The 25,996-nt window shown below is 39.9% G+C and overlaps 1 protein-coding gene across 2 annotated transcripts in view; it reads left to right on the top strand.

Moving 5' to 3' along the window:
* The window catches only part of TEX10 (testis expressed 10), a 48,348-nt gene that overhangs the window by 17,913 nt on the left and 4,439 nt on the right, over nt 1-25,996 (top strand). For both annotated transcript variants that reach the window (XM_048940364.1, XM_048940365.1), the window contains exons 8-11: nt 1,504-1,679; nt 2,333-2,510; nt 14,692-14,780; nt 15,895-16,028. In XM_048940364.1, coding sequence (XP_048796321.1) covers nt 1,504-1,679; nt 2,333-2,510; nt 14,692-14,780; nt 15,895-16,028 — 577 coding nt within the window. The remainder of the gene's footprint in view (nt 1-1,503; nt 1,680-2,332; nt 2,511-14,691; nt 14,781-15,894; nt 16,029-25,996) is intronic.

Here is a 25,996-nt window from a genome sequence, read left to right as displayed (position 1 = left end):
ATGGGCAGGTCTGAATGCAGATAATTAGATGTAGAGACAGAAATGTATCATTACTATTTTAACAGTAGGAAATAAATGAAGGAGTTTGAAAGATGGGGAAAAAAAACTTGGGAACATCCCATTTTTCTTTTCTTTTTTATCTAGACTGAAAAGGAGATGAATTTTTTTTTTTTCATACTCAGTTTCTCTGTAAACATTCTGATTCTCCATCCTGATTTTTATGTCTCATTTCCTTTTTCTAACTGCTAATCCTGCAAATTAAACTAAATTATTCTTCCAGTTATCCCTTACAATTCCATTTTACTGTGTTTTCTATATTTGCAATGTTCAGCTTTGTGTTAATGTTCACAGGGAAAAATAAATGACTTGGCTGTGAATGGCTTGTGGTTAGGAAGAGGAATTACATAAGTGGTTTGGTCAAAGTTTTTGGTATGATTTTGTATATCTGGAGGTAACAAATCTGTTAAGAGAGTGAATGTCTTTGAATGACTGCACCTTTAGGAGAGTCATGGTTGAGGTAGTTTGCCTGCATGCCTTAGGAATTCAGTGAGAAGACAAATAGGATACAGGAATCTGTAATTTAATTATTTCATTAATAATTAAATTTCACTTGAAAAAATTAATTTGAAATTTAGACAGTGCAAGTAAAAGACCTATCTAAAAATCTTCATTAATCTCAGTATTTACAGGTTTATGTATAATATAAGTAGAAGTATTATAAAGTCTATAATAAAGAGGCAAAGCAGTATTTTCAGGTCACTCAGGTTAATTTTTTTTTGGGGGGGGGGGAGGTAATAAGTTCTGGATTTGCTTTAGAAAACTATTGTAGTCTCATTTTTTAATATTGTTGCTTTTTAATCGCCATTTGATTAAGAATTGAAAGCAGATGAAAAAGAAGTTTTGGATCTTCAGCATGGGGAAAAGATGAACTTCGTTATGGCTGACATAAATGCTTGATTTACTGTGGTAGTTAGATAGGAAAAGAAAATGAACTAAAATAATGTTATGAACTCCTACTCAAAGCAGCGAGTTCTTGTTTGTTCTTTTTTAAGATGCATCTGAATTGAACAGCAAGATGTCAGTAAGATAGAATTGAATTTGAAAATTTGGTAAAAAGAGTAAGAGTTTGACTGGGGAGTTCAGTAGCATTCAGGACGTAGTAGTCACAGTGAATTTTAGCTTGACTGATAATTCATTAAATACAAAATGATAAAAGTCCTCAGAATTGGGGATGTTGCTTTGCTGGCCTACAGTTCAAAGAAATACTTTCAAGAAGAGTTAAAAGTATGTGTTGCAAGAACTATGGATCAAATAAATACCTTTATTGTAACCCTCATATCATGTCAGCGTGCTCTGCTCTTCACATGAAATATTAATATATTTATGACAAGCAAATTGTCTTATTGCAGTTGGTTGTAATTTAATTACACCTAATGTTAAAGCAGTTTAGTCAAGACTAGGAAGGGTGAAGGGTTGTGTTATTTTTTTGCTCCCTTTCTTTAGAAGTCGAAGTAAGGTTTTATCTCGCTGGTTGGCTGGCTTGCCTCAGCAGCTTGCTCTGCTTGGCCTGAGAAACCCCGAGCTTTCAAATCAGCTGATCGATATCATTCATTCTGCTGCTTCTCGTTCGAACAAGGAACTGCTGCAAAGTTTACAAGCCACTGCTGTTCAAATATATGGTAAGACTTTGCACTACAGCATACCGCATTTTTTCAGTCACTTGGCAGGAAAGTTGCAGTATGTTGAAAATATACAGGTTTTCTAGGTGAATATCAAGTGTGTACTGCGTGTGGGGGGAGATCTGTTCAGAGTCTTGCAACGTGGATTGAATGGAACCATGGCACCATGTATGTCACTTGTCAGAGTGGCAGAGTGATTGGTCAAAGTTAGCAGGGCTTTAATCTGATGGCATTTTTTGTGTATTTCAAGAAGTTTGAAATTTGACATTTTTAAATACACTCGCCAAAATTTCCCAAAGATTTTTTCTTCCATTAATGTATTCCACCTGTAAAGTGTACTTTAAAAAAAAAAAAATACATTTCTCTGGAGTTATGTTGTGGTGTGATCTGGCAATTTTGTTGAGAATATTGTGATGCATTCAGTTAATTGTCTTGACCAAGGCACATGAAGTGGTCTAGTTTGGTTCCAGTTTGAAGATAAGCTTGCACTGCTTGCTCTTGAAGATGTGAAATCAGAAATGTGAGAGGGCACATTTAAATATCAAAAGATAGAATCTTCCAAATTTTGTTGCATTTAAGTTTATTAGCTACTTTAGAAGAATCTGAAGTGTATTTTGTCCCTAGCTTGTAATTCGTTCTTTGTGTTGTTTCAGATCCACTAGATGGCACTCTGGTTCTTCTCCCAGCCGAGGCCCAGCGGCGGCTGGTGCAGCTGGTGTACTTCCTCCCGTGCCTGCCTGCCAGCCTGCTGGCCTGCTTGAGTCGCTGCTGTATCATGGGAAGAATGTCCTCTGAGCTTGCTGCTACCCTTATTGGGATACTGCGCATGAGGTAACGTGCTCAATCTGCTCTTTTATTAGGGGTGAAAACACCAATGATTTTGTTAAACGTGAACTTCATTATTGGTTTGCACACGTTTAAATCTCAAAAGATCAATACAGAATGTAACAATTGGCACCATGACATAACTTAATGCTTCTGTCAAATAATACTCCTTCACTTTCCCTTTGACTGTGTCCTTATGCTAACCAATTTTCTGCAGTGCTTGACAACAAAATCATATTTCTTATGTGGTACTGAGCACCCTCTACCCAGAGTTTTAAGACTTGTGGTCTTTGGTCTGCCACTGGTAGTGGCTTTTCCTTGTAAATATTGTTCATTCCATTACATGAAGGTGGCTTACAGGAAAGCTGGGAAGGGTCTTTTTGTAAGAGCTTGTTACAACAGGACATGGAGAAATGGCTTTAAACTGGAAGAGGGTAGATTTAGACTAGATAATAGGAAGAAGTTCTTTGCTGTGTGGGTGGTGAGACACTGAAACAGGTTGCCCAGTGAGGCTGTGGATGCCCCCTCCCTGGAAGCATTGAAGGCCAGGCTGGATGGGGCTCTGAGCAACCTGGTCTAGAGGGAGGTGTCCCTGCCTACAGCAGGGGGTTGGAACTAGGTGATCTTAAAGGTCCCTTCCAACCCAAACTGCTCCATGATTCTTTGGCTTGACCTCATAAATACTTTGACTTGACAGTGTTTGTAGTGCAAAATAACCAACCAGTGTGTATTCTCCTGTTCTGCTTTGTTTTTAAAGCATTAAAACTTGCTTTTCCTATAATTATCATGCTTAAATATTCAAGTCATGGTTACTACTGGGCGAGTGCCTTGTTAGAAATTATTCACACACCTGTTGTTTTGCTTCTGGCTTGAGTTTAATGATGAAGTCAGGGAGAGGTTGCTGTTCCATGGAAGTGAGTGGAGGCTAGGATTTCATGACGTTATTAAGTATTGTTGGAGACTGCATAAATGAACAGTATCTAACCTTGTCTGAATTATACTTAGCAACATTTGTTTTTTCTTTGTGCTTTTTGGAACTTAAGTGTTTTTCTTAAACAATAACACAACACAGTGCTTTGCCAAATAGCCATATAACTTGAGCATGATGTGATGGTGATAAAATTTATAATATTCTCCGCATAACACATTGCTGCTGTAAAAATGAAAATCTCTTTTTGGCTTTGGGAACATGGGTCTCCACTTAAAAAAAAAAAAAAGAAAATTCCTTGCCGTATGGTGAGAATTCAGTGGCAAACTGAACAAATCAAAGGAAAGCATTGTGTGAACTGAAAATAGTAAAACACTGAGGTGCTTAATTTTTTTTAAATTAGATCTTATCTGATTTTCAGTAGGGGAGATTTTTTCAGTAACAGTATAGCTGTACTCTGAAGGTACTAACCAGGTGGGCTGTGGGCATTTGATCATTTTGGCAGAAGATGTGAGAGTCTGCTGGAGGGTGGTGTGCTTACTAGAAGTAGGGTTACATTGTGCAACAGAAGAGGAGGAGCAACTTTCATTTCTCAGAGGTGTAAAGAAAGTCTTTTTATCTTAATTTATGGTGTTTGGAACATGTTTTAAATGAAATTGGATTCAGAGGCTGTGGATTATCGACCTAAGAAGTTGATCTGAAATAACTATGAAAAATGAAACTTGTGGAAGAGATACTAATCTTAACTGAGCATTGTTTCTCTTTGGTAAGTCAGTTCCCACTGTGTTAAGAGGAGTCAGTGTTAAATAGGAACTTGATCAGTTGTCTTTAGAAATGCACCTGAAAATAATGCAAGTCTTTGTAAAGGTTTAAATAAGGCTTTTATAGACAAAATGAATGCGATGGCATTGAAAATACTCTCACCTACATTGCCAACTTTAGTAGTAGGAGTCTTAAGGAACTTGAAAGGAGGCTTGACCTTTTTTCAGCTGTGGCTCAAAAACTTGTTTTGTGAAAGGTGTTTTATTTTCTGGCCAGTCGTAGATTTTTATCTTAAGAATTTCATTGTAGGATGCCTATAAGAATTGGAGAAACAAAATGATGGCAGAAATTGGCTGCTGTGAGGTGGATGCCCAGAAAAAAAATTCTTTGGGACCATTCTTTGGTGACTGAAATTAGTAACCATGCTTGCAAAAGCACAGAGATAAGTAACAAACAACTGATATTAATTTCTGGAGAATGGAACAGTCTCATGTATCTTTTTGGAATCTCTTTTGGAAAGAGATTTGTGCAGTTGAGGAAACAGTGATCCGTTTTCTAGATCTGAAGTGTATCTGGGCTTTTACAAACTTCATTACCTATTACTGCACGTTGGGTACATTAAGTAATTTTCTAGCTCTTATCAGCAATGCCTAGCTGGATTACTGTGTTCGTTTTAGTGGCTTGCTTTTGAGTAACGATGTGGACAAACTGGACTGAGTCTAAAGGAGAGCAGACAAAGAACAGAAAGTCTGTTAGCTGTGATAATGGAGAATGACTAACAAATTGGCATTGTTAGGCAAATAAGACTGTGAAGGAGGAGGAAATTCTTGTGTGTGTAAAAGGTTTTTGAAGAGGAATGAGAGAAAGCATTTTTATCAGGATTAAAAGTAACTGTGGAATGTAAGAAAAATATTTGCTTAGTGTGCTAGAGGGAAGTACTAGAATAGACTGTGTAGGAAGAGGGTATAGCATATACCTCACAGGAGGTATTTAAAATTGAGTGAATGAAAGTATACCATGGATGGCAGAGGGTACAGCCTTGATGAAAGAAAGAGGGACCAAGTAATTATCTGGCAGTCATTTACCAGAATTGTGTCATTGTGATTAAGTTAATCATAAAGTTCTTGAAAATAACAGTACTATTTTAAAATATAAATAACTTATTGCTGTGCCCCGATGTGATTCCTTGGACATTTTCTGATGCTTTAGCTTTAAATTTTGTTCAAAGCACCTGAGGGGGCCTCATTTATCAGTAAAAATGGTGTTGTCACTAGATGGCACTGTTTTTCTTCCATCGCGTTTTGGTTTTCTCTGTGAGGGGGTAGTTTTTCTAAATCTCTTTTTGCTAAGCCACCTGCTTATCTGTCATGCTTTTAATAGATTGCATTCAGTAGCTCACTGCTGTATGTGGTAATTGTTTTCAGTGTCTTTGAAAGCCTTTATTTCCACATTATTTTGACTCTTGGACCACGTACGTTCTTAGGAGCATCCTCAGATGTGCATACATGCCCATGTATGCTTGCGGGGAGAAGCTGTGTGATAGTGAATCTGATGAATGTATGTATGGATGATAAAAAGACTGTTAAAGTTATCCCAGGAACAGTCGTTATAAACTGAAAAAACTTACATATCTTGTGTGTGTGCACATGTGTGCAAACTGTAGAAGTGAATAGTAAATGTATGTAGATGGCTTAAACCACTGTCCTGTCATGGTATCAGCCCGTGAACATGAAATTGCAATTATTGTACAGTTTGAAAGCTTTTGTTGATTGGAAATGGATCTTTAAGACATCCTGTGTTTTCCACTTTTTATTTTTGTGATGGTGAGATCAGTAGCCAGGTGGTTTGCAGGAAGCCACCGAATGAGCCGTGCTGGACTGCATGTGCTGAGAGATGATGCTGCCACTATTGCTGTATGTAACGGGAAGGCTTACAAGAGTGATCATCCATGCTGCTAAATTACTAGAACAGTTCCTGACGTGCTTTTGGCTTCTATTCACTAAAGCTGTCCTAGAGAGTGCAGTCCAAGAACCATTTGGACATTTATAGTGGCTTAAGTAGAGCCACCCTGTTTAGATTGGTGGCAATTTAAAAGTGCAAACATAGCCAGACAACACTAATTGATGTCTTTTGCCAGAGAATGTGCCTTCCTGCCGTCAGTTCTCTAGGTTAGATAGAGTTGATGAATTTCACATGAAAATAAGAGATTGAATGTGGTGGCTTGGCTTACCTTCCCCTCTCTTCTTCCCCAATCACTACTGTGCAGGACCTGAGATGTAATTAACTTTAAATCCAATCAGGTTGGGATTTGAGAGATGGAGAGTTAGGGGATGAAAACCCTTTTCCCTACAGAAGGGGAAAGGTCTGGAGGAACATGAGAACAGTCTGTGACTTCAGGGTGAGAGAAATTAGAGGTAACAGCTTCTTGGAAGGAAATAAGTTCTCTTAGTCACACTCTGATTTATGAAGCAAATGGAAGGATATGGGAAATATTTTATAAAGTGTTTGCCCTGAATCTGCAAGATGGAGTTGTCATTATGTGGCAGAGCTTTAATGTATTAAGACAAACCTTTTGTTGTGATGCAACATGCCATGTTCATAAGAGAATTAACATCAAAAATTATTTTTCGTTCATGATTTATTGGGATAACTTGTAGTTAATTGATGTCTGCTAATTAAAGAATGGTTAAAATGTATTGGGTACAGAATACTCGTAATAAATTAATACTTACTTTTAGAGCAGCCCTTATAGTTAATATATAATCTGAGTACTTAGTGTGATGTATTCTATTCTATGAAATTTGGATTAAGAAATGTAGAATATGACCTTGTAATCAAATATCTTAACTAAGATATTAGATTGCTGCTGCTATGGGAGAAGTTCTGTTTCCTCTTAATGTGCTTTGTGGTACAAGTGAGGAAAATCTTTTTGGCGTAATCACATGAATGCAATTTGTTCATATGCTTTATTTATGCATAATAGTTACAAGCTTTTAAAACAATTTTATCTACTGGAATGGAGTGTCTGGAAATCACTGCAACAGGGAATTGCACAGATAACACTGTACTACCTAGATTTAAAATAAAAAGGTGTTCGTAGGGAATTAGTTTATGGCATTTCTCATTTGAAGTGTGCATAAGTGAGATTTCCAGTGGCTTCACAGAGCCATTTCTTGTTGGGCTCTCTCCCACTTGCTTCTGCTGCTGTAGAAAAGAAGGATGAAAGCCATACACAAAGGCTGAACACTCTCTCCAAGCAAGACATAGAATCATGGAATGGCTTGGTTTGGAAGGGGCCTCAAGGATCATCAATCTCCACCACCTTGCCACAGGCAAGGCTGCCAACCTCCATATCTAGTACTAGACCAGGCTGCCCTGGTCCCCATCCAACCTGGTCTTGAGCACCTCCAGGGATGTCTGGAGGTCTTTTGTCATTTATGTCTCCGGACATAAATGACGTGGGAATTCCTAGACTTCATAAGCTATTATAACTGAGGATAACTTGCATTCTGCTTGTCATCCCTGTAGATGGACTATTTCCTTAAAAGGTTGTGCTTTACAGTATTCTGAAAAGAAAGGCAGTTGGTAGCATCTCATCAAGCAAGTGGACGTGTTGGTTCCTGCTGGCCTCAGGAGTCTGGTGCTTAGGAAGATTGAGTGGACTTCTACCTCCTGTTATAACAAACACCAAATATGCTATCCAGTTGTTTTAGGTTATAGTTTTTAGTAAATATTACTTTATATACTTTTCTTAGTTATGTGATCTGTAGCCTTTGCCAATGTGGCTTGAGGAGGTACAGTGAGAATATAAAGCATAGTTCACTAGGAGCCTGCACTCTGCTTTATTAAAGACTCATGGAGTGCATTGATGTAGTGAAAAAAAAACATTGCTAAATAAGTATTTACAAGCAGGGAGAATCTTGGAGAGAATATCGTAACTCATTGCTGCAAATGAGAGCTTTTCTCTCATTTAAAATAAAACAACACCCTCCCTCTGTCTCTGCTTTCAAGTCTACAAGTGGTACAAAGGAAGGTCAGGTAGATACATCTTGGAGCATAGGCTGAAGAACATACAGGTATAGGAAGGTGTAGTTGTTACGAGTAGATTGCTAAGAAAAATATAAGAAAGGTGAAGTCTGTGCTCACCCTGAGCTTCAGGTCTGTGTGTGTTATAGCACATTCTTTCATCCAAACCTTGCTCACTGTTATGTGAAGCTTAAGACTTGAAAGGGAGAATGCTAAGCTTTTCTTTACGGACATAGCCCTCTCAATTTGTCCCCGTGTTCTTGTTTGCAGTTTGATATCCCTAACCAAGAGGAGAAGAATTATATTACTGCATTTACAGTTGCACCAGGCAGTAAATGCCTTTTGCTCATTAGTGAATGTTTTTTCTGATTTGTGCTGTCGTTGATAATGTGTAAGCAATTTTTTTTTCTTCAGACAGCTTTCGCAACCTTAGAGCAAATGAGTAGCAGACAGGCTTACTTTTAACAAAGCATAGCTCAAATTGTTATTTTTTTAAAAATAGGATTCATATTTTTCTGCAAATCCCTCTTAATTCCTTGCGGATGTTTGTTGTGTTTTGCCACATCTCCAAATGGAAGCACTTGATCCTTAAAAAGAGATAACCTCACACCACTAGCAAATGATTGCCTATGTACAGCAGCCTGTTAAAGGTAGAGGAAAAACTCTTCACTTGCTTCCATAGTTTATGCTCAAGACCTGTGCTGCCTGCAGCTAAGTTGGTGTGAATGAAAGAAACATGGAGGCAGGGTTGGAAAAGTATTCAGAGATGCTGTATTCAGAGATGCTGTTTTCTGTAATTTCAACATCTGCTTGTCTTGGGTTCCTGCCCTTTCAAAATCTGGTTTGCAGACATGGTGTCCCAATCCTTACTGTGACAGTGTAACACAAAACTGATTTGTGTACCTGTGGATTTGTTCCTTCCAGTGTATTTTGTCTATGTGCATGTAATTATTTAGAATGGGAACGTGGGAACATTTGGGACGTGTTGTGATGTACTTGCCAAAATTTTCGTGCCAGCTAATTCTGTGGTTCTTTCTTTACCTTATACTTCACAGATATTTTTACATATAAGCACCACGTTAAAAGTTTGTTGATAGCGCTACTGGTTTTGCAGCTAGGTGTGTATGTAAAACACGAGGCGTTTGTAGTGCTGCTGTGTGGAGATTCACTAAATGAGAGATTGTATGCTATTGTCCTGGAAGGGTTTTAGTCAGCAGCTTGGACAGTGACCGCTGAGCAGTGTGCTGAAGAGATTGGAGTCCTCAACTCTAGAGAACCTGCTCCAGCATCCTGGTGGAAGTCTCCTGCTCCCAGTGAGAGGCAGCTAAGCGGGTTAGTCTTGATAATTGAACTCTCTAGGCTGATATCAGGCTCACTGCGTTGAGAGATTGTAGATGGCCTACGTCATTAAAATAGGAAGTCAAAAGAGAAAGGAAACCATTTCTTCATCTCTTTCTCTGGAAGACTTGTGTGTGCAGCACCTGATTGATCAGTGGAAGATCTGTGAGTGATAAAAGGTGTTGCATTGCAGGTCTGTGGTTCTGTAGAAAAACTCAGACCTGCTTCATGCAGTGATAACGACTTCTTTATCATGTTTGATTGCAGTGTGTTTATTCTAACTATCGTGAAAGAATGAGTTCACTTTGCTTCTCTTACAATGAAGCTTTATCCAGACTCCTGGGTAGGCAAAAAGAGATGCTGACTTCTGTTCTGATGAGTTGCAGAAAGATAGAATGTGCATCTGGGAGGTGGTGGTGTGTCAGCTGTGGTAGATGGATAAGCTGACTGAATGGTACTTTGGTAGAGAGAGTAATGTGAACATTGTTGGTAGGCTTTGTCATTTCTCTTTCTGAGTTGTTTCTGGATAGGCTACAGTAACTGCAAAGTGCCTGCAAAGATCTCATGAGCCTCCAAGGATGTCTGTCTTCTGCTGTATGAACCTGATCAGTTCTGTCCACCTTTTCTTACCCTTAAAACCAATCCTCTTCACGGGAAGACCTTTCCTACACTGTATCTTAGTTTTCTGGATTTCTTTTTGTAAGTATTATAGAACCAAAAGGTATTCAGAATATATCCTCAGAGGTGCTGGAATATAATTCTTCCTTATTCATGCACGTTTACCCCTTATGAAGGCTTCTAAGAGCCATGTAAGGCCAAAAAATGTTTCTGAGAAAACATACTGTCTATTCCCAACTCCAGAGTAAGTATTCATGTATCAGCTACTTCTGTTCATCATTACAGAGTGTATTAATTTGTGTAGTGCAGGTGTGAATTTTACAGATCTTTATTTTAATATTAAGTAACATTTGGCATCATGTTCCTCACTCCACATTCTGTAAGTGCCAGTTAGCTTCTCAGGTGGAAGCTTAGGACTGCTAGCTGTTCAGCTCATTCTTGTGTTCTCTTAGGGCTGGGAAGTGAATGCCGTCCTGCCTTGATAATTCCCTTCTGCTTTGTTTGGTTCCGTAATGTGATGTGTAGCTGCTTGAAGTTACAGCAGTACATCTCATGAGTCCCCAGAAGAGTTCTGCTGAGATGGGAACCTGCACAGTTTCTTCTGTAGTGAACAGGGATATGAGTTCTGCCTAAGATGATTGAGTGCCTTCCTCATGCCGTGGGGCAGGCTGCTGGCTGTAGAGGATCTTCGGTAGGTTTTCATCTCCTGATAAACTTAAAAGAGAAATTGTTATTGGTATCTCAGCGCTTGACGCACTTGCTGAGGATGCAGAAAATTTGTGTTCACCACCTTCCTCTGAAAGGGAGGCCAGTTTCCTATTTCCTAACAGAGAGACTTGGTCATTGGACTATTTTGAGGGGTTCTCCTCAAATATATAAAAACTTTCAGCTAAGCTTTCTTAATTCGTTTTTCACTGAGTTGGAGTACGGGTGGATTTTTATTTTTGTTTGTCCAGGAAATGGGTGAATCAGCTGATGGCCGTGCCTGACAGTATTTGCCTGTTCTGGGTGGAACTGAAGTGTATCAATGGAAGACAGAAAAAACTCCTTTTAGGAAACTCCTTTCAGTACAATTTTGTGACGTAGAAGTGAAGGGACAATTGTAGGAGGCTTTGATTAGCTCTCTGATCAGTGGTTAAAATAAACTTTTAATGGGGTCATTCAGCTCAGAGTGAGTTAGGTTTTTCAGCTGGTTCTCTTCCAAATACTTAAATGCTTCTGTAAAACTTAAGGAACACTGCGTGCTAGAATATCCTGGTTCCTGGAATTTGAAAGAATTGGATTCTGATTTCCTTGAACAGAAAACTCAGATCTTTCATCTTAGACTTCTTGCATTGTGTAATCCTCACATTTATGAATAAAAGGGTAATAAGTATCAGTGTCTCAAAGGAACTGTGAATCTTGTATTTGATTTTCCTTCTTGCTCTAAAAAATACTTGAGGACTGAACTCAGTATTTTTGAGGTTCATTATACTTATTTTCAATTTTATTACTGAACAACAACAACAAATAATAGTAATAATTTCTACAATTTATTCCAGCAAGTTTCATTGGGGCTCTTCTATGGGAACCCTTTAGGTTACTTTAAAACTTCTTATGTCTGTGTTAAAACCAACACCTGAAGCCTGAACCAGGAATCTGTTGGTAGCTAATTTGGATGAGGAATCACAATGATGATAATAGGATTTGGTTGAGAAATAATTACTCGTGCACAAACTACAGTTTACAAATTTTATTTGCAATCCTTTTATGTAACCTAAGCTGAAAATAACGGCATGAACAGAGATGAATCTGCTGTTAAAAGTTAGCAGCAAGTGGTAGAAGTAATGATATGCACACATGCTGTCATAGATTGTGTTCTATGCTAATGGCAAGAGAAGCAGTGATTTCTACGTTAATTGGATTCAGATTTCCTTTTAATACCATTTGGTGTATGAAAAGGGCTACCTAAAGGTGCAGTACTAAATCTTGGTAGAGATGTTCTTAGGGAGAGTGGATAACCTTGGAAATGGTAGTTAAATGTGAGTTTGGAGTAGCTGTCTGGAAGGGCCTCACCGATACAATTTGATAACAGGTTCCCATTGCAGTGAAAATTTATTCAAAGAGGAGAGATTATAATGAGCTTGTTGCCTCTATTCCATCTACAGATCATTTTTTGTAAAATGTTTAACATCCCGTTTATGAGCATTTAACCATTTTAAAATGCACGTAGTTCTTAATCATCCATGGTAGTAGTGTTACTAGATTTGACATGAGATCTCCGAAATGGTTTGTAATGTGACTGTAGTATGTCAATGTCTGTTCTAGAAATAAGTTTTAGTTCTGTGTTCTCTATTTCTGGCTTACCTTAACACAAATCCCAAAATGGAGTATCTTCAGCTATGCTATAGACATTGGGATTCTGAGGTAGTTGAGGCATTGATAACTAGTTAGGGTTTGTGTTTAAATTAACTTTATGCTGTAGTGTTCTTTTTGTGCTTGCACTACGAGTAAGACATGGGTCTTAGTTTTAATCTGGTACAGTGTATTTGTGAGATGCTGATCCAGTCCTTGATTTAATGACCTTGTGTTATTTTTTTCCATGCTGCATTATGTGTTAAATGCACCACAGTCACTGGAAGAGTGTTTATATAAAGTTATACTTCTTCCTTTGGGAGAAGACCCCTTGTTTTATTTACTGTATTGTGTCTGTATCCCACTTGGAAAACCAAGTGATTTCTCCTTTTGTGGGATTCTGTGCTGTGTTTTTCACAGCTGTAGGAGATGCTGGGGAAAGACGCTGCCTGCCCACACAAATGAGGAACTGAGGCAAGGAAAATGCGAAACACAGAAGTACCTGCTAGATGGAGGAATTAAATGAAACACTTAAGAGCTGTTTTTTTTCAGAGTACTTAGTGTTTTCTGTCTTCAAAGCAGGGGTCTGTCTTCAATTATACTATATGTGCAAGTGGAGCTCTAGAGGTAGGTCAGGCCTGTGTGCTGCTCTTGAAGATGCTTGAGGCTGCATTACTCCACAGCTGTTGCTGTTCTTTCAGTCTTATACTCATTTTTGAACTGTTGCAGTGCTGACAGTAGGAAAAATAGCATAAGAGAAACCTCCACTATGAATAAGGTTTTTCTGTTCTGAAAAAAAAAAATTAGTATTGAACCTGAAGATGAGACCTGATTGGAAATATTACTGCTGAGTTACTGGCCTCCAGTTTTACGAAGTTTGTGATTGTAGGATCTTTTGTTACATATTCTTGGTTAATCCATTCATCTGTGAGTTAATGAGATGGGTTTGTTTTTTTTTTAGAGACAATGACATGTACCAACATTGTACTCCAAGGCGTGTGCACAAAGGCGAAGCTGAAGATTATAGGCAGCTTCCTCTGTCACTTTCTTAATTGAATGCTAGTTTATGTTTTTTATGTATGTGATAGCTTTGGCATTTTAAAAAAGTAGATTGTAACTGAGTTCCAGGATTCTGGTTTTGTACGTGCATGCGTCAATGCAGCTCTGCTTTCAGATGAGTCTTAAAAGCACTCAGTAGTCTCTTTCTGCGGGCTTTTTGTGATCCTCGAGCAGAATAACAGTGCTTCTCTCTGCTTCCTTGTATGTAGACGCCAGTGACACTTAGCATGGTATCCTGCTGGGATGCTTGAAACGCTTGTTCTGTTTCCATGTGCCTGAAAACAGTTAGGTATGAGTAGCAAACCAACACTGGTCAAACATGTGAGGGAGTTCCAGAGACTTAGCCATAAGCTTCAGAATCTTGCTTGTGGGTAAGCTAATGTGAGGAGCAAAGAAGGGCAGTGATGCTGCTTTGGACGAAAGATCTGCATAGCCCAGCACATTGCCCGTAGCACTGACTGTGAGTGAGATGTGTAGAGAAGAATGAAAGCAGGGCAAACAGAGCCCTAGCACTCGACATTACGTTTCCACAAGTATGTATGGTTTTTAATTTGAGAAACAAAAGTGATGGTCTTACAGATTGCCCCTGAAAAGGGAGAGGTCAAGCAGCTGCGACGATAGGTTTGCTGTGTCTTAGCCCATTGCTCCTTTATGTGCTTTAAATTGTGAAGCAGGTCTTCAATTCTTTATTTAATAGCTTCAGCTACTCTAGAGTGGACAGTGAAGCTGCTTTGAAATGGTATCTGTTGTTGGTACAAAGGGCTTTATCAAAATCAGTGAACGTAATGAAAAATACGAGTAAGGGAAATCAAATTAATTTAGTGTGTGTTGGCTGTTGTCGCTGTAGGAAAGGTTATAGCAGGTTTAGGAAAGTTTGCTACCTCAGTAATTCAGTCTGCATGACAGCTAGAGCCCACGTAGGGGCACAAAATTCAGTGTTATTTGTCTGGAACACACCAAATTCTGTTTTTGAAGCTGTTCAAAACTCTGACAACAGCGGTTAGAAACAGGAGTGCTGACATTAATAATTTAGCCATGCTAATTGATTGCATTATGCCATTAGGTTGTGAATTCTTAATGACATGTTTTTTTAATAAACTATCTACTGTTGGTTTTGTGTAGATCGTCCTTTGCGGGCTGGAAGTGCCAAGTGCAGGATAATGCAGTGAATGATGTGGACTATTTCAGCTTCTTGTTTTCAACCCTTATAGGTAATTCATGTGAATGTCATAATTTAGAATTAACAAAATGAAATTTGTTTTGGTAGTCGGTTGCTGGGTATAACTTGGAATAAATGGTGAAGTAGTTACTTCCTGAAAGAGATTCTGATCTAGTTGCTTATTTTTGTTGTGATACATCCTTTTTTCCTCTTGATCCGATTTCTGACACCCTGTTTATATGCTTTGATTTTCCATTTTGGTGAATATTTACTTAGTTTTTCTTAATGTCTTGCAAATATTTTTAAGAAGTATGAGGAAAATCTAAATTCAGTGCATAGCTTGAAAGAATTTTTTTTTTTTAGACTCATCTGATGAAAAGAATGTCTCCAATTGGCTTATAACAATTCGAACATAAAGTGCCTTTTGGATTACCTATGGACATGACTGCACCATTAAAAAAATACCATCAGAATGAAGTGTTGAATAAATGTTGAAGGGAACTGCCCAGAGCTGTCATGTGCACAGAATCACCTCCCTGCTAGATTTGCACTCAGATGTCCCCACAGAACAGAATTATTGTTACAACTTACTTTGGGAAGGTGCAGTGGTTAAAATGGCATGATGTTACTGAGAAATATTTTCCAGTAACTTTCCCTGTGGTAAAGACAATAATTTCTAGCTCTCAATTACTTTGCATTCTAAATTAGCTTTTTCATGAAAAACTGATGGCAGTGGTATTGATGGTGCAGAAAATGAAAATAAGAACAAACTGACTGTTTTGAATCAGCAGTTCTGCTTTATTAAAGCATTTAATACCTGGCTAGAAATGATTAGGCAAATTAATTTTTTTTAAGCCCCAGGGGTTGTTTGAAAGTCCCTGCATTATTTTGTGAACACCCCATGAATTGTCATGCATTGTGTCTGCTTTTTCATTTTTTAAAGATACGTGTGTTGAAAATATAATGTGGCCTTTGTATGGTCTTGCATGCCACGTTATGGTTTAAATTGGGATTCTTTCGATTTGCTGTTCTCTTTTGGAAATCAGAGAGCAGATTTTGATACACTTAATTTAAAATACCGAGCAAGATCTTGTGAATGATGCTGTTAAAGTAGAAAAGTGCTTGGCTTGTCTCGTGACACTGTTGTACTGCTTATTTTTCTCTAGGGTTTTCAAGAGAGGAGTTGACTAGTCTCCAGGGCATTAGAGGAAAACCACACATTAGCCAGACACAGCTTTCACCTGTCCGTCTTTACCTAACAGATCTGGACCAGTTTTTACACCACTGGGCTGTGACAGAGGTAATACATCAACACTAATTCTAAATGACAGCATTCAGTCTCCAAATGCTCTCTATCTCTTTTCTGCAGGTGTCTAAAATCTTGTCACAAGTTGAAAAAGAATGCAGAATGTTACAGCAGTCTATCTGCTAATTTTTCATTACAGCCAGCAGATAATAATTTGGAGGAAGCTGTTTTAAAAGGTGAACACTCAGGTGTGGTGTTCAAAACACTGGTCATAGAAAAATGGATGGAAGCCTTGGTGGAAAATTCTCAGACACTGAGATGTTTAAGATCAGCAATACAGTTTGGCTTTCAGGAAAAAAACTGGTAAAAATATTAATTATGGAGAGTTTCCTTTGTGAAATTTCATTCTTAATTAAAAAAATACTTGCATTACATTTTTACTTGGAAGTAAAATTAAGTTGGTGTCGGTGGCTTTGAGTAACTTCTTTATTTAATCAGAGTTCACTGGACTATAAAATTCACTGTGAGTTTGGTACCTGTTTGTAAGATCCTGAGTATTGAGAACTAAAAGCTTAATTTTGTTATTGGTTCTAAAGTGATCTGTGCCACCAGACTTTATTCAGAACTAGTAACTATTAACCTTCATTGTGGCTCAACTCTTTTTTTACTGTTTAGGCCACAGAAGCCACCTTAAGGTGTGAAATCATATTTTAAATCATGTCATTTTTACAGTATTTATGAAACCTGTGACGAATACAGAAGTAACAAAGTTTTAGCTGTACGATGTATTTTGGTTTTTCATTGCAGTCATTTTTGGTTCAAGAAAGTAATGCAGTGGTTTTTTTGACTTCTACTTTGTGGTGTTTAAGCGACGATCTACTGAACGTAATGACAGTCCTAGGTGTATATTGCACGTGTGCTGCTTTCCATAGAAAAGTATTTTGGGCAATCTTATTTCGTACCATGACTGATACAAAACCTCACAGGTCCTACCTGCAGTTATTTGGCTTGCCAGAACAGCTGGACTTTCCTTGTTACTTTCTATGCTGTCTCTTTTTTAGCTGCGAATGACACGTCCTCTCAGCAGAAAAAAAACCCTTCTCCAGTATTGAAACACTAGAACATTTTATCTTCCTGCCCTGTACAGAACACAGGATTGTCCCTCTGTGAACTCACCAGAGGAGTCACTTTCCAATCTTTCTTAGCATATTACATATATTTTATCAGCTTTTGAGAATGCTACCCTTTGTGTCCTCTTTCCATCCTCTTTTTTGATTCTTCACAAACGTATCAAAATTGGCTGAGAGAACCAAATTATAGGAATATGTTAACCTGGAGACAGTGAAATGGGTGGATTATAGAGAACTTGTTTGCATCCCTGTTTCCTGCTTTCAAGTTTGATCTACTTCTCTTAGCACAATCTATTTGTTGCTTTGATGCCAACAAAAAGAGTTGTTACGTATAGAAACTTGCTTTCGTCAGGTTCTCCAAAGCGAATAGCAGCTGCTAAACAAACAGCTGGATATCCCTGATTAGTTGTGGAAAAGGATTTGGACGCTGTGCAGAACACTGCAGTACTGATGCATTCATGTGTTAGCATAAAGTCTTTTCTGGGACTAAGTAATGAGAGAAAATAGGAACAAAAGTCCCTGTATGAAGAGCAATATGACCTTCCAGATCCATGGTGTTTTTGTAGATTCTTAACCAAGAGGATATTCTAGATTGCCAATTACCACACCCTGAGCTTGATAAGGTTGGAGGATTTTCCTCCATAGTGTATTTATCATTGTGGGGAGAAAGTTATGATAGGGAACAGTCGACACAGATTTATGGAAAACAGATTGTGCTCAACCAGCCTGACAGCCTTGTCCACCAAGCCAATCATCTTGTTGCAGGAGGGGAAACTAGTACATATTTTTTGTCCTGGATTATGTGAGGTTTTTCATGCTGTCTCTCAGAATATCCTTGTCTGTCAACTGACAAAGAATGGCTTAGTTAAGTTGACAGTGAGAAAAGTGCCTGACTGGCCAGGTCTAGAGTTGTGATTAGAGGCACAAAGTCTGGGTGGAACCAAATCACTGTGATGTACCCCAGGAGCCAAGGAAGCCAATACTTTCTAATCTCTTTATTAGTGACCTGTTCAGTACTGTTCTCCTGCTTCAGACATGTTGATCTGTGTTCTATTTTGTGTTCAGTTTGTTAAGAAAATACTCTGAGGTCTGTATTCCAGAAGAACTTTATAATTTGGAGGCTGGATTATTTAAAAAAAAAAAAAAAAAAAAAAAAAAAAGCCGTCTCAGGGAAAAAAAAAAAAAAGAACAAACTCTCAGTTCCTCAGGATTTGGCAGATGTTGCCCTGGAATGCTTTATAGAGAAAATAATTTCCACCAGGTGTTGAACAAATTGCTCTTTTCTGAAAAGGAAATAAAACTAACAGTGGCAGAACCATCCAGAAAGCAGAGATGAAGTCTCTGGGGAAATGAAAACTGCCATTTTGAGGACTTCTTTTAAGATCCCTTGAGAGACAGTGTGGTATGAAGTCTTTAAGTGCATTGGATCTGGGTCTGAGGCATGGGTGGGTTCTTTCTTCCTGGGGTTGAGGGAGGTAGGTTTGGAGAGCACTTTGTTCAAAGTGGATATAGTTAAAGATGATAGTGCTGTTGTTATAAAGTTGGAGGCCGGTAACGAGCGGCGTCCCCTGGTGGTCTGTCTTGGGACCAGTGCTCTTTAACATCTGTATCAATGACATCAACGATGGAATCAAGTGCGTCCACAGTGAGTTTGCTGAGGACACCAAGCTGAGTGGTGCAATTGACACAGTAGAAGGAAGGGATGCCATTCAGAGGGAACTCAGCGGACTTCAAAGGTGGGCCCAGGTGAACTTAATGAGGTTCAACACAGCAAAGTGCAAGGTTTTGCACTTGGGCTGGAGGAATCCCAGGCATCCATACAGACTGGAAGGAGCGGTTCTTGAGAGCAGCCCTGCAGAGAAGGACCTGGACGTCCTGGTGGATGAAAAGCTTAACATGAGCCAGCAGTGCGCTCTTGCAGCTTGGAAAGCAAATGGTATCCTGGGCTCCATCAGAAGAGGGGTGGCCACAGGGACAGGGAGGTGATTGTCCTTCTCTACTGCGTTCTTGTGAGGCCCCATCTGCAGTACTGTGTCCAGGTCTGGAGCCCCCAGTACAAAAAAGACAGGGAGCTGTTGGAGAGGGTCTAGAGGAGAGCCACAAAGATGATCAGAGGACTGGAGCACCTCCCCTATGAAGATTGGCTGAGGGAGCTGGGCTTGTTCAGCCTGGAGAAAAGAAGGCTGAGGGGTGACCTCATTGCAGCCTTTCAGTACCTAAAGGGAGCCTACAAAGAGGAGGGGAATCAACTTTTGAAAGGGTAGATAACTGCAGGACAAGGGAAAATGGTTTTAAGTTGAAGGAGGGAAGATTTAGGTTGGATATCAGGGGAAAGTTCTTTACAGAGAGAGTGGTGAGGTGCTGGAACAGGCTGCCCAGAGAGGTTGTGGGTGCTCCATCCCTAGAATGTTCAAGGCAAGATTGGATGGGCCCTGAGCAGCCTGGTCTAGCATTAAATGTGGAGGTTGGTGGCCCTGCATGTGGCAGAGGGGTTTGAAGATTCATGATCCCTGAGGTCCTTTTCAACCCGGGCCATTCACAGAATCACAGAATCACCCGGGTTGGAAGGGACCTCAAGGATCATGTAGTTCCAACCCCCCCTGCCTAGCAGGGCCACCAAACATACACATTTAGATCAGGTTGCCCAGGACCCCGTCCAACCTGGCCTTGAACGCGTCCAAGGACGGGATTTTGTGAAAGCTGAGTACTTTCAGATCTCAATTACTTTATAATCAGATGATTTCTTGTCCGCTTAGAAATGTGTTTGCAGTCGGGATGATGAAGGCACTAAATCTCTTTAAACTAACTATAAACTTGGCCAACTTTCCATCCACATTTTTGCATTCAGTGGGAAACATTTTCTCTTGCTGGGAAAAAAACATTCAGCGATCAAAAACCTTCAAATTTTTTTTTGGTCAGAAAACAAAAGAAATCATAGAATCATTAAGGTTGGAAAAGACCACTAATAGCAAGTAGTCAGCCCACTCCCCACCGTGTCCACTGACCACGTCCCTCAGTGCCACATCCACACAGCTCCTGAACACCTCCAGGGGTGGTGATTCCCCCACCTCCCTGGGCAGCCTCACTGCTCTTTTGGAGAAGAAATTCTCCCTAAAATCCAACCTGAACCTCCCCTGGTGTGACTGGAGGCCATTCCCATATCCTTCTGTTACTGAAAAGAATAGGCTGACCCCCACCTCTTTACCACCTCTTTTCAAGTTGTTGTAAAGATTGATAAGGGTCTCCAACTGCCTCCTCTTCTCCAGATTGAACAATACTGGCTCCCTCTTTACATGTCGCTCTTCTCTTTACGTGCTCCAGGGCCTCTGTGTCTTTCAGTACCTCTTCGTAATATAGTTCCTCCTTGTAATGCCTCTTTGTAGTGGTTTCCTTGCACAGCTGGAGACTTGCTGAGGCACGAGGTATCTTCCCCTGCATTGTGGCCATGTGCGTACCATGGTATGCAGTAAATTTTCAGTAGGAGGGAAGGCTGATTTACATTGTGATCCACTGAGTGAGATACCTGAACTCCAGTCCTCCTTACAGTGACTCAATTTGAGAATTAAAAATGTTCAGTTCTTACAGAAATGTTTTTTGTTGAAGCTGTAGTAACTAATAATAAACTCCACGTTTACAGTCACACTTCTGATGTGGCTTTTGGTGGAATTTAGTAGGGAGGCAGGGCTTTCTGAATACTGAATAGTGTGTGCGTGCTTTTATTTGCTGGATGTGCAGATGTATGATGCTGAATTATGAAGCAAAATATTTGTAGGGTTGTTTTTTTTTTTAAATACCTACTAAGTGAAAGAAGCAGTCCATTAGCTGCAGAGCAGGAAGCATTCAGGCCTCTTTTATAGGTTGAGAGTTTTCTCTTGAAAAGAGTAAGCTGCTAATAGAAGTTTCCTGGAAGTGTTATGAAAATAAGTACCTGGAAGTGGAGAGGGTCTCGCTAAGCACAAGGTAGTTTATAGGCAGGTTCATGCATCTGCTTGGCAGCAGCCAGCTGGGCAGTCCACATGTGCAGCCTCAGTGGGTGTCCTGTGTGAAGGTCTTGGGTGAAAAGTCCAAACACAGACACTTCTGATAGGGGTTAATGCTTTTAAGTGGTTTCTAGCAAAATCCTTTGGAGGCGGTTGCTGTTTGTAACTGTTTTGTCTAGAGTACAGCAATTGGTAATACTGGCAACCCAAAGCACTTTTTTTGTGGATGCTTTTGGGTAATTGTGATTTTTCACTTGAGGAGCAATGCTTCAGAAAAGTGTCCCTCTAAACGCCGTTTTGTGTAACTGTAAAGGTTAATCTTCAGGTTTTGTCTGAAAGAGATGAAATGTAAATGTGGAAGCCTTGCTTCATTTTCTGGAGCAACTTCTACTTAAAATGACTTGCGCCTTATAAAAGCCAATTATTTAAAATCATACCCCTGCAGCTATAATAGATGGAGCTCCGGAATAGATTGCTGCAGCCTAAAGGGAGAGGCTTCAGACTCGGTTCATTTTAACGGCGCCTATAGTGTTTGTCGGTAATGTTGTTCACTCTCCTGTAATTGAATTGCTCTGTCAGGATCAAATGAGAAAGAGCCGACAGAAATGAGCAGATTAACAAGGTAACAATGTATATGTGATAATTTCTGTTGTTATAATATTTGGTGTTTGTGTCATTTGAATGCGGGGGGAGGAAAAAGCAAAGCGCCATTCTGAAGTTCTGCTTGAAGTCTGCGTTCCGGAATCATACTGGGCACAGAGCTGACTGGAAGGGATGAAATAATCAGCAAGACGTTTAAAAGGGTTAAGAGCAGACATCAGCTATTAAAAGAAGGCTGCAGCTCAGAGCTCTTGGGATGGATGTAATGGAACATAGAAAAAAGTTGGGAAAGTTTTATAAGTGAGGTAGGTGTGAAGGCCGTATCTGCACTGACGTGCTGTGGCATGCTGAGCCAAGTCACAGGCTTTGTGAGGAACAAGGGCTCACTTCCGAAGTGCATGGTTTCCAGCCTCTCATGTGGAGTAGTGGGCAGTGAGGCGAATTGGGCTTTTCTTGCTTTTCAGTTATGACTTAGAATGATAGATTTACTCAGGTTGGAAAAGACCTTAAAGATCATCAATTCCAGCCACTACCCAACCATACTACTCTAACTCTAACAGCCCTCCGCTAAATCAGATTCTAGATCACGTTAGCTATGGAGCCCTGTTCTGTCACTAAATAATTAGTTTCTGAAATGTCAGTTTTTTTAGCAAGACAGGACTGTCAGTAGCCAGTAGTTCTCTGCCTCCTGGTACAGATTAGGTTGGGGCCTGTGATCAGGCTGCTGCACAGCAAGTGAGTAGCAGTGATTGGCAGCTGCATGTTTGTGTTCCATGGTAAATAAAGGCAGCTTGACTTCAGTTGACTTTGAGGAACAGGTTTACATAAGGCAGAGCCCATACGTGGGCAACTGGTGCCATTCAACAGATGCAGTCTCTAAGATTGTGTGCTGCAGTTTGTGTTTCTGAGCCAGTAACTGGATGCTGACTGTGTTCCATATTTCTTCTATATCATTGGAAATATGTACAGTATCAGTGTGTAGAATAATATATAATTTTGAATTCTTTTCTAATGTGTTTCTTTGTCTTCCTGCTCTGTTAGTGCAGAGTTAGAAACACGGTGTTTTTCCTCATTGCCCAGCTTTGTAATGCTTTCCTGCAGACTGCATTTTTTGTTTCTTTTTTTTTCCTTCTTTTTTTTTTTTTTTTTTAACCCAGGCTGTGTTATGTTTTCATTGTGATGGTGTGGGTTTTCTGAGCTGCTTCTTTCCTTTTTTCTGGAGTCACTGAATCGGGAATACCTTTCACATCCGCCCCCATGAGCTTAGCCCAGGCAGGTGAACAAAGATCTCTGGTTGTACGCGGCTTTCTCAACAACTCAGGGCACTGTTAATATTGCCCTGTCAAATCAATTTATCTCAGAAAGAGAAGCAGGCCCTGTCAGGGGAGTACATGTCTGATACGGCAGGGCGCTTCGGGGGAGCGGGCCTGGCCTCAGAGGCCAAGCTTCATTGCCTGCCCCATCACCTGAAAACTTCTAATTTTCTACGCTCTGCAGTAACGTGTTACACTGAGCAGGGTCCTGCCTGAAACAACCATTTCTCCAGGGCTGGGGAATTGGCTGCAGAACAGCTTGTTACGTTTCGGTGACCGGTGTTCAAGGTAGATGTCAGCAGGAATGGGAAAGTCTAGTTTAAAGTTCACATTGGGATATATAAGGCCTGGTGTTTGCCAACTTTCCTTTAGAATACAATCCTCTGGGGCCTGGGCTGTCTGTGGGTCTGACTGCACACAGGGGTTATTCCTTCTGCCTGCTGGGTTCCTCTCCTCGTGCATGTCTTCAGCAGAAAGCTTGGATTTTTCTGTGAAAAAGAGAATACTTGGCAGCATGATTAAGCTGGAAGTAATAACACATTTCTTTTTTCACTGGACAGTTACTGATAAAATGTTTCCCTTGAGGCTTTTTCGGCACAGAATCTCTCACATTATGGAAATGGAGCGATGTAGGGAGCGGGAGCAGTGAAACATATGAACGGGACGTGGCTCTCGGCTCGTCACTTGTCCTTCTGCCACGAGGGCTCACTTTGAGTTTGGGGGTTCCTCCTAACTCCACCGTTTGGAGTTAAGAGTGTCTTACAGATGAGCGATATTAAACTGGATGGTTTGGGCTTTTTTTGGCTTAATTTACACAAAATGGGACATTCAAACAAAATGAAGAACCAAACCCAAAGAATAAAACCGAACCTGTCATTAGATACCCATCTTAAAAAGGCGTAAAGACTTCTATGGCCAAAAAATGCTCCTCTGTCCATTCGCTTTGGTGATACTCTGGAACAAAATTGCTCTGGCTTTAGTCCAAAACTCATCTGTGAATGCGCCAAAAATGTGATAAATGCTAATCAAATGTAAAATAACGAATCAGCTGTGACATTTTATTATGGAAATTAAACGTCATGCAAACCCTTGCCTAAGGAAAATAAATTGTCAGGAAAAATACTAATTTTCATGTGATAATTAAGTTTTCTTTGCTTTTCATTTCCATGTCTAACAGCGTTTCACTTTCACTTTTTGTAACAGACGTTTGTCATGAGAGCCATTTCAAGCAGGATTTAATTTATAGAATTGAAAAGGATTACCACTCCTGCTTAATCATATGAAAATAGAGCTGGCTCTAGGGAGTGTTACTGCTATTTTGAGGGTCAGGAGGATTCAAAAAGTTGTAAAGTAAACTTGCCAGATATTTTGCACTTCACCACAACCCTTACAAGTAGACATGCTGCTGCTCAGTGCTGCAATGGCCAATTTCCTTCTTCGGTTCTGAAGAAATCTCGAGTCTCAGTAAATTGTACTTCTTTTGAAGTTCTTCTGTAACTTGTCATCTAAGGGAGAGTCTTCGTGTGTTGCTGGAGCTTTTCCAAGGGCATAAGATGAATTTTCAGTAATTTATTATTAATAATGTAATCATTTAATTAGAATACTAAAATTTATTAATAATGAGTCACACTTCGGTGGATAGGTTTGGTGGATCTGCCCTCTTTGTCATTAATTTGTTGACTTTATGTGGTCAAGTATTGAATTACAAGGGATCTCCACAGTTACATCTAGTGTTATGTGGCCAGGAGTGTATCACTTGTGTAAACTCGCTGAGCTCTCTTACGAGCAGCAAAAGTCTCCTGTGCTCCCTCCTGTAAGTCTTTCACAATCCTTCCTAATTTTCAACCCACCTTACTGCCTGTCAGACAGGATCATTGTCATTGGCGCTGCTGTTTGGATACGTTTGTGCTCCCACATCAGTTCTCACCTCTGTTGCGTTTTAAGGAGCACTGGCATACCTGCTTAGCTGTAGCTTTGCCAGCCTGAGCAGGTGAAGTCCTTTCCATCTAGATTTGTAAGATAGAATCTCCATTCTCTGCAGTTTTTCTGTGCCCGTTCAGTTTAAGTTTACCTTTCTTGCCTCCTGTGTTGCGTGGTATTTCAGGAATGGTGCGTGTGGGGTCTTACAGAGTAGTACTGTACTTCTGTTCAGCAGCACTGACCCTCTCTGCTCTGGTCATTCTCATTTTTGCATCCTGATGCCGTATTTGCTTGTTCTGTGGTTGTATCTCAATCACTCTGTGATTGGCTGTGCATGGATCTTTCTCCTTGTTTCCAGTTGTTACAGGTCCGCATTGCATACAGTTTTGAAGTCTCCAGGAGCGTGACTTTTCCCTTATGTTTCACTGACATTTTTTCTCTGTTAATCAGGAGACTCATGCAGTCTTATAGGTTAGTCCCATCTTCCTATCTCGGTGTTCTCAACCTTGAGCTGTCAGCCAACACATTTCATCAGTGCCATTTTACCTTTTGTGCAAGTGCTGCTTGTTCAAATATGAGGTCATGCTGGCATCAGTTTGCCCTTGACAATCCTCTGTTTCGTAACCTCCTGTCTTCGTTCCTTGACACTGCACAAATGCAAATGTTTTTAAGTCCTTGCAGTAGCTAAGGAGAGCCTTACCCTTTGAAAGAGTAGATACAGTAGATTTGCAAAAGGCGTTACTTTGTAATGCTTTGAATGGATCACAAATGGAGTAGTTGGGAAGGAAGAGAGGAACAGAGAATGTGATCTGCCGAGGACTGCAGCAGGACAAGTTACTTGAGCTTCTGGAATATCTCTCTTTATCTTTCACAGGGTTGCACTGTATTTCATGCGGTCTTGTTCCGCTTGTTGATTTTATTTTTTAATTTCCATCCCCAACATGGCCACTCTCGCCTACATAACGATGATATTGTTTTTTTAATTACAGTAGGAAGAAGAAAATAAATAAGGCAGTAGTCCCTGGGTTTGCCAGGAGCTCTTGTGAACTGAAACCATTGCTGTTGTTCTAGACTTTAAA

Source organism: Lagopus muta, chromosome 3 (genome assembly GCF_023343835.1).
Source record: "Lagopus muta isolate bLagMut1 chromosome 3, bLagMut1 primary, whole genome shotgun sequence".
Taxonomy (NCBI): domain Eukaryota; kingdom Metazoa; phylum Chordata; class Aves; order Galliformes; family Phasianidae; genus Lagopus; species Lagopus muta.
This window is presented reverse-complemented; position numbering and strand designations above follow the sequence as displayed.